The sequence below is a fragment of the Triticum urartu genome, chromosome 7A (genome assembly GCF_056163025.1).
Source record: "Triticum urartu cultivar PI428250 chromosome 7A, HENAU_Tu73, whole genome shotgun sequence".
In the NCBI taxonomy this organism is placed as follows: Eukaryota; Viridiplantae; Streptophyta; class Magnoliopsida; order Poales; family Poaceae; genus Triticum; species Triticum urartu.
In genome coordinates, this window is record NC_141879.1 from 7,056,066 (window position 1) to 7,065,283 (window position 9,218).

General features: G+C 49.8%; 1 protein-coding gene across 1 annotated transcript; it reads right to left on the reverse strand.

Moving 5' to 3' along the window:
• Positions 1–1,679: 1,679 nt before the first annotated feature.
• Positions 1,680–6,541, reverse strand: LOC125520461 (monocopper oxidase-like protein SKU5). The gene is made up of 9 exons (XM_048685385.2): positions 6,192–6,541; positions 5,514–5,623; positions 5,104–5,374; positions 4,868–5,006; positions 4,199–4,565; positions 2,708–3,073; positions 2,540–2,618; positions 2,153–2,355; positions 1,680–2,044 (listed from the first exon to the last, which is right to left on the reverse strand). The coding sequence occupies exons 1-9, from the start codon at positions 6,327–6,329 to the stop codon at positions 1,930–1,932; spliced, it is 1,788 nt and encodes a 595-aa protein (XP_048541342.2). The 5' UTR covers positions 6,330–6,541; the 3' UTR covers positions 1,680–1,929.
• Positions 6,542–9,218: the final 2,677 nt, after the last annotated feature.

Genomic DNA, 9,218 nt, shown 5'->3' on the forward strand with positions numbered 1-9,218 from the left:
GGCGATTGCGTGTCGTGAAGCTCTGTCCTTTGTGGGAGATCTAGGATGTTTTTTTTTCAAACAGGACAGACGCAGGCGCTTATACATACGCGTATACACTTATCTTTATGAATGGGCACACGCACACTCTACCCCTATGAGTACCTACGAGAGACTGAGCCGATATATTATTTTGAGATTTACGAAGTCACCATAGAACTCGTCGTCGACGGTAACATCTTCTTCCACTGAAAGTGCATCACTGAAAATTCTGAAATAAATTCAGAAATAATACGAACACTAGGACTTGAATCCTGATGGAGATACCATTGTCCTCTAACCATCCAACCACAGACTGGTTCGCACACGAAATTACCGTAGACGCCTCGTCGTCGACGCGAACATCATCTAATTGTTTGATGGTAACAAAACACATTAAAGAGGCATCAGGAGGAAACTATGGTGGAGTTTAGTTCTTGTACTTATATTCATGAGTCTAGGTTATATAATGTCGAACCTCATAAGCTTGCTAGGCATGCTGTTCGTCTAGATCAGGCCGGGTCGCCATCTGTGGATGGGGCAACCTCACAATCCTGCTGTAATTCCTATAAACTTTCCGTTGAATGAATTAAATTTAGCAGGTTTTTTCAACAACAACAACAAAAATGTGACGGCCAACACGTGGCATCGCATGCCCCGTCAATTTATTGGAAGATTTTTTTTTTATGTGCTGAAGATGGTTTAAGATGGGCACTATCGGCCTGTGTAGTTGGGCTCCATGCTCACTGGTGCTGATGCAAGATTTAGAAGTTGTCAACATAATGATCGGCGTTGTTTTGACTTGCCACCGAGCGTAGCGTGGAGCCAAACGGCTGGACGCCCGGTCCGAGAAGAGACCGCATTTGCATTGCAGTCAGTCCAAAAAAGGTGTGAAACTAGTCATCATCTTGGCGCTCAAGATCACTCCGTTTAGATCATAAACACTCTTATATTTCTTTACGGGGTAAGTAATTATTAAGCGTAATGGCGCGCAAAGTAGTCCGCGTATCGGCGGAAAGAAGATCTCCATGTCAACGCTTCTCCATCAAGCTCAGCCTGCTTGCTTGCTTGCTTACTCACAGTAGGTAGCTAGGTGCAAATCCTACAGCTACGGGTCGCTTAATCGCATAATGAGAATTAACTAAACGCGCCTTTTGACGGTGCTTGGCGGTCACTGGTCAGTCCTCCATGAATTTTCCCTGGTAAACTGCAGGAATGTCTCTGGCTTTGCGCTAATCATCATCATAAACCGCGTGATCCGACGATGATGATGATGATGGTGACTCAACGGCTGCAGTAACTAACTACTTGTGTCGACCGCACCACCCTACGCTGTCCACCTAGCGAACCTAACCTAGCCAGCTTGTTTCAGACAGCTTTTTTACCCCCACAGATTCAGCAAAACCTTTGCACCTGGAGACCCACAGATTGTTCCAAAGGTTTCAAAGGATCATTTGCAGTGAAAGTTCAAAGCCATCTCAGTCACCATCAACTCTGCCTCTCATGCTCGTTGTTACGGTGGAATCCTCAGCTTACCGACAAAATTACAGCCGTCCCTACCTCCAGGATGGACGGCTGAGATGCAGCCTTACAACAATAATCAGCAGAGCACGAAAGTAAAACCGTCGACCCAAGACTTCTTCCACAGTGACAGGGCTAGCTAAAAATCATCATCCTCAAGGCGGCGGCACAGCGCCCCCAATTGCGGGGCCACAGGCAGCAGTAAGTACCACACAAACAATGTGACACGCTTGCACACAAGACACAACTCTGTTAACAGTTTCGACGAATTCGCCGATACGCAACAATGGCAGGGCCTCCCCACCCAATCGGTGGAGAACCCACATTCCCAATTCCCTAACTCACAAACCGCAGATCTAGCACACACCACTAACTGGCAATCACTTCAGTTCAGTGTCCCATGACCGCCAATGCGACCAGCAACACCAAGAATGGCAGCAGGTAGCCACTCTGTTTTAGCGCAGGGGACGCCGAGCTCGACGACGACCCGTGCGGCTTCTGAGCCCTACAAGACAGCACAGCCAAAGCACAAGTTAGTAACTGCATGTCTGTGACCATATTGTAAGAAGGACCTCCATAATCTACAGCGCACATGCAAGCAGTACTAGCTTACTTCTGCTTTTCCCTGAGGAGGCCACAGAAGAGGGCGTTGTCTGGTAACACCGACTCGGTCACGTTGTAGCCTCCGTCAGGATCCACCACCCTGATGTACGTCTCCTGGCCGAGGTACCACGTGTCCAGGTTCTCCGTGCGCACGTTCCAGAACCCCGGGCTGTCAAGCGACAACAGGACGGCGGTCCATGCTCCGGGAAACACCTGCGGCGTCAGTGAGACGGTGTTATCTCCAGCGAATATTGTCTGCATAAGGCTCTTCTTCGAGTAAAAGTAACATACAAGATATACAGGTATATGAACATCATAAATGAAAGCATGCTCCAACATGACAGAACTTCGCACACAAAGAAATGATTTAGTCAGATGATACTGTACAGGTGCATACCTGAGTGGTGCAACGGGAAACACCATCCCACTTGTTGTATGTCCCACGGCTGTTGTCGGTCCACTCACCGTAGTCCATTCTGTTGGCAACGTGCAAAAAAAAAATCAGCATGCAGGACCCTTAGAAACCAGTTACTGAAAGAGATGAATAGTTTCAAGCTGTGCTAACCCTACGACCCAGAAGGCGTATCCATCGATATGGTAGGTCTGAACTTTCGTGTCATTGTTCTGAAACACAATCTCCATGAAGTTCTTGTACGTCGAGTTGATGACAGAAGACCTGATAACCGGCGGTCCATCAGACGGCATGGTTGGGAAGTCGAGTGTGTAGACTTCTTTCTTGTCATAGAGATCCGCAAGCCTCAATGGAGTAGCAGGCGGGGAGTAAGAGATGCCATTCAGCGTAGTCCGCTTTTTGCCATTGATGGTAACAGGTGGCATGTTCCTCAGCTTGTACACTTGGGTCACGTTGATTTGGCCATAGTGAAATGATCCTTGAGGGTTCGGACGAGCAGCACCAGTGGTCACGTTCATCCTGACAAACAGAAGGTATTTTAGTAGGCTTAAGTATGTGCAACTATGGATACATTATCAATGACCAATGTGCGCTGCACATATGAGAAAATGTAGCTGCTGTCTACAAATATTACCAGGTGCCCTTACACTTTACTAATGACCACAAAGCTTTCTAAAAGTCATTGTGTTGGTATGACAAAAATTTACAGTTTCCAATTTCTGTAAGAAATATTCCCAGAATGAATGCTCAAGTACAAGGGCAAATATTTCAGCAGACAATTTCTCATATGAGCACACAATCATTATGTAAGAAAGGAAGCGCCTATTATATTTATATCCAACACATCTTTTTCTCTCAGAATTCGTAAAGCCAAGCATACTTAGTCAACATCTCTTAAAGATCAACATCAAATGAAAAGGTTCATAAATGATTTTTTGCGATAGCCAAAAGACCATGGAAAGTTAAGGGGAGAACGAGTAAATCAGAGCTAGATTATTTATTCCATACAAGAGTGATGCTTAAGTTTAGTTAGGTATAGTAAAACACTATTTTTTCATAAAGTAAACATCATAGCACATGATGGGTACTGATGAACACGATTATTATTATTAAACAGTCAGCACATGATGGCAGCAATTCCTAACACCAGGCTATTAGTATGGTCACAGCTTATGTAAAAAATTAGTCATAGATTGCTCAATTTTATGCTTGGTTTGAAATGCCTTAATGTGTGTGTATTGGCTCTTTTATAAGAACCCGCTTATTTTTCCCATTCAGAATATGTAGAGCCAAGCATATTTAGTCAATGTCTCTTGAAGATCAAAGGTCAGACCAGATGTGCATAAAATAAATTTGTGAGATAGCCAAATGCGGTTGAAAGTTGAGGGAAAGTCAATTAAATCATACAAGATTGCTGCTTAAGTTTAGTTAGGTGTAGCAAAACACTGTTTTCATAAAGTAAGCATCATAGCACATGATGGGAGAGCGCTGTCATTATTATAAAACAGTTAGTACATGATGGGTCAACCATTTCAAACATCATGCTTATAAAAGTAATATCAGGATTGAGTGAAGAGAACATTAAGATAGTGATAGTTTGGATGGTCAGAGCATAGGCAAAAAAAGGAGTCATTTTATACAAACCTGATTGACCGTGCCTGGTTCATGGAGAAGGTTTTGTCGTACTCATCATTCGGCGGATCAGGGAGTGGACCAGACGCCTTGCCCTTTGAATTCGAGTAGTGCAGAATTGCAACGCCAGTGACCCTGGTCCAGAGCGACTCGTTCACGAACCGAGCGCTGGCCACGATGTAATAGTCGCTGCTTGCATTCTGGTCCATCGTGACCAGAAAGGAGTAGGACTGCCCCACATGGATGTCGAGGTTGGTGAAATTCTGCTTCATCGTATAGGAGCCCTCTGTCTCGACCATGGCCATGTTGTGGCCCTGGATCCTCAGGTTCAAGCTGGTGGAGATGCCCACGTTGTGGACTCTGAAGCGGTACGTTTTGCCTGTCATGGAGCTGAGGCTGTTAGTTTCCACAATAGCGGTAACGTACTACACTGCAGTAATCATTGTTCAAAGAATTTGTAGTGGCCTTGTCATGAAGGTAGTAATTAATCATCAACCTTACGCCCCCACCATATCAGAGACTTTTTGCAGAGTTGAACAGTATAACATTTCAAGTATTTGCAGCAACAGCACTTGGAACCATGATTGTTTTATTTTTATACCATACCCACAAAAGTCACAAGGAATTCAATACTAGTAATGCAGCCTATTATGATGAAAGTGAGACAAGCAATCACCCTACCTGGCTCAACATCGATGGTCTCGTACTCGATCCCAGCCGGGACGAGGGAGTCATTGTACCGATACGGCCCCTTGCCGTTCATCAGAACACCGTCAGGCATCCCGAGCTCCTTCCCGTCATCGAGCATCTTCCTGAGGTCCTATAACACCAGAGAAAACCACAATCAAACACCCTCGCTGCAAACCCAGTTTGTGGATGATAATACATTTCGTTCCCGGGGGGGCGGCCTAGCGTACCGTGTGGTTCTTCTTGTACCAGTCGCCGATGAAGAGCCTGATGTCGCCGTCGGGGGTGTCGAAGGGGACGGAGATGACGGCGCGGTTGTTGACGGTGATGCCACCGAAGCCGCCCGCGGCGCGCTGCATGGAGAGCGGCGGGAAGTAGAAGAAGCTGCCGATCTGGTCCTTGACCTGGAAGTTGTAGGTCCAGTTCCAGCCCGGCGGGATGGGGCAGTTGGTGCCCAGCACCCCGTCCTGCCAGCAGTTCTTCCGCTGCTGGATGCCGTCCCTGGAATGAATCAAAAAATCAGAGCAAGGCCTGCCTGTCATCACACTGAAGACTGAACCCATGACACTGTAACTGAAGCCTGCAAGAGCAGTGACATGACTGAAGATTGGATGGTGGTGGGAGTGGGGAGTGAGCAGACCAGGTGATTAAGAGCGGCTCGTCGAGGCTGTTGAGGACGTTGACGGCGACGTTGTAGTTTGTGGTGACGTTGACGACGGGGCCCGGGAACTCCTTGTTGATCGCGATCACCTGAATCAAAGCGAAAAATTCAGAAACAGAAACACACACAACCGGTTGTTCAGGTTCAGGTTCAGGCGGTCAATTAAAAAGGGGCGCCGCGAGTTGAGATCTCTGTCGGGAGGCGCACGGGAACAGTGCGCCGGGGAGCGGGAGGGGGATCTGGGCTTTTGGAGGTGGTCGGCATGGAAATGAATCGAAACTTTTGAAGTTGGGGAGCGGGAGGGGCAAAAAATTCAAAACTTTTGGGTGCGTCGGGCCGGGGAATCCTGGAATCGAAGGGCGGCATGGTATCCTTGCGGAAATCTACTAGAGTGGTAGCAGCATCTCCTTCCCCTCGAAGGAAGGAGGGAGGGAGCGGAGGCGCGGACGGCATCCCGAGGGACGCATGAAATGGGGGAAAAAACTGAATCTTGACGGCGGGCAGGGGGGGCAAGCGGACGGCCCGCGGGCGGAAACCCAAACAAATCTTGCGGCGGAGGGGGAGGGGAGCAAGCGGCGGCGGCTGCGGCGGCGAGTGGTTGGATTGGAAATTGAAGAAGACGGATGCGGAGGGGAGGGGAGGGGGGGAGTGACGGACCTTCTGCGGGACGCCGAGCGGGGATCTGGTGACGTAGGAGACGTCCCAGTCGAAGAAGGCGTAGGGGTCGGTGGCCCGCGCCGGCGCCAGGAAGCCGAGCAGGAGCGGCAGGAGCAGCGCCGCCGCCGGGCACGCCATTTCCTTGCTTCCTTGCGCCTCTCGCTCTCCCCGGTGGAGGTGGAGTCCGGTCCAGTCCACAGACACTGGTGCCGGCTGATTCTTGGGATTCCCTTTTCTTTTGGCCCCTTTTCCGCACTGCTCGCTGGCTGCCGTTTCTCCCCTCGCTCGCTATTTGTGCCGAGCCCGGGGGAGAGAATGAAGCAAGCAAAAATGTGGGTGGGGATGGGGATGGGGGTTTGGGAGGGTTTTGAGGCAAGGCATCAACGGATCAACCCAACCCCAACGGGCAACAGCTGTGTCGACGCGGACGCTGACGCTGACGGTGTGGGCTGGATGATGGGCCGAGACGCGTCGCGATGCATCGCCTGCCTGCGCGTGGGCCCCACACCATCCATCTTCAATGCTTGCCTAACATATCAGCATGTCATGTGTAGCATGAGGGAGGGAGGAAATCACACCCAAAATTCCCCAACTACACCCCAACATCACAGCATCTACAACAGGCGCCTCAAACCCAGCTTCCCCCGCCCCTCCTCCCTCATACGCTTAGACGGACCGGTAAAAAACCGACCCAGACGAGCATCTCAAACACACAGGTCGACCGGCACAATTCATAACCCAAATATGGGGTGAATACAGGCACGTCCGCCACATCGGACTAGGCTCATGCTAGCCCACCCAAGACCCAACACCACATATATTCGTCCACAGCCACTCCTCGGATCAAACCCTAGCCACTCCACTCCACTCTGCCACCCAAGCCCCCGTCCGGCGATCGCCGGCATGGCGGGCGACGCATCTGACTCCAACCAGTCCGGATCTGTCGACTCGGGTGTTGTCCCGTGCAGGTTGAACTATGCAATGGTCGTCCGCATTGCACTGCACCAGACCAACGGCGGGGTCTGTCTCGCACGAGTCCATTGCGTCGACGCATCTGGCGCTCGAATCCTCCGGGGCTGGATCATCGCGGTCATCCCGGGATATTTCCAATCTCACTTTCTCCATTACCAGTCCACCGAAGTATGAGTGCTACTGGCACTGGTATGCCCGCCATGGGAAGGAGAGAGTGAGGGTGGCCGAGGCCCGCTCGCTGCCAACATGGCGGCGGAGGATGCGACCAATGCGGTGTTGTGCGCTACCGTAGATGAGTAAGCCATCTGCGCCCGCATTGTAAAGAAGCACGCAGACGACGGCCGAACATTCTTGGTGCTCCAAGTTCTAGAAGAATACTGAACAATGGCTCATCAAGACTAAAGCACACCAAAAACACGCTCCACATCCTTCCTAGTACTCTCTTGTGCTTGAGCAAATCTAGACCTCTTCTCTCCTACCGGATTGGAGATTGTCTTCACAAGACTTGACCACTAAGAATAGATGCCATTAGCTAGATGGTATCCCTTGTTGTAGTGGTGGCCATTGATCTCAAAGTTGACCTCTAGGCAATTAATTTCTGCAAGCCTTTTCGAACACTGGATAGTGCTGAAGCACATTGATGTCATTGCGAGAACCTGCTATGCCAAAAAAATAGTGCAAAATCCAGAGATCTTGTGAAACCACACCTTCAAGTATGAGAGTGCAACTTTTGAAATGCCCCTTATACTACCCCTACCAAGTAGATGGACAATTCTTTCACGTCCAGTGCATACAATCTATACTACCAAGCATCCCAGAAAGCCCCTATCTACATTGATAGTCAACAATCGGGTTGCATCCACACATTTGCATCTCTTAGGTACTTCGGGCCAAACACTGCTATGACAACCTGCTTGTAGAACTTGTACAATGATACAAGGCATGTGGACTCACTCATGCGGACAAACTCATCAACAAGATCACCGGGAATTCCGTATGCAAGCATCCAAATAACTGCATTGCATTTCTGATAAGAGGAGAAGCCAACCTTTCCAAGGGTATCCTCCTTGCATACGAAATAATCATCATACTCCATCACTCCCTCCTGAATATGGTTGAACATATGTCTAGCCATACGAAAGTTGCGCCGGAAAAGCTTGGGATTGAAGAGTGGGGACGTGCACTGAAAGTAATCGACGAAGAGTAGCCAATGGTCGGTCTCTCTGTTACAATTGGGGATTAATCCCCTACACTCCGGCCGCTGCCTAGCAATGTGGTCACTAATGACCATAGTCGCAACCACGAGATCCTCATCGCTCAACGATGAATCGTCCGATCAACACACGGAGTTATTGAAAAAGAACTCATCCCCATTATCCATGGTACCTTGCCAGCGAAACTTCGAACACCTTGCGTGCATGATGGAGAAGCCGGCCGGAAGAGACCCGCGCCTCTCTCCAGTATAGGCAACATGCCCGTCAAAGTGGAGACGGCTATGGATCTAGGATGGCGGGATTGGAGCTAGGAAGGCGGCGGTGGAGGCGATTGGGTGGCGTGTCCGTGTAGGTGCTACAACGGAGGTGAAAAGAGGCCGCCAACACCGGCAGGAGCAGGCATCGGATGCAGCGTCAAAATGGGGGAAGTGTGTGGATGCGGGGGCAGCGTTCAAGCGGCTGAAAGTGGGAGGCGGCGGCGGTGGCGACGTGACCGGAGATATTGACTGTGGAGGTGGGAGGAAAGAATGGACGTTGTGCCACTAAAGGGCGGGCATCACGTGCGTCCGCGCCGACGCAATATGGGCCGAAAATGGTTGCGGGCGGAGGAAGGACGGCTGTCTGTTTATGCCGGCGCGTTGGGCCGTGATTTCTGTATGTTTCGACTCAAGTGGATGTGCGCGGACAAAATGCGTGGACGCTCGGTCGGTTTTGAATTCAGACATGATTTTGCCGGCGTGGCACGGTGGCAGTAATTTAATTTGGGGTCGGTTTTTTTTAACGGCAAAAAAATAAAAATAAATTTGCTTGGAGGCGTGTGCCGCTAAACGTTGCTCCTCTG

Bases quoted from the DNA above. Each gene is read 5' to 3' on its own strand.
- LOC125520461 (XM_048685385.2), bottom strand. From the start codon at position 6,329: ATGGCGTGCCCGGCGGCGGCGCTGCTCCTGCCGCTCCTGCTCGGCTTC. The intron at 4,566-4,867 runs GTAGGGTGATTG...GCTCCATGACAG, and splicing joins GACCATCGATGTTGAGCCAG to GCAAAACGTACCGCTTCAGA. The intron at 2,045-2,152 runs GTAAGCTAGTAC...GCTGTCTTGTAG, and splicing joins CTCCTCAGGGAAAAGCAGAA to GGCTCAGAAGCCGCACGGGT.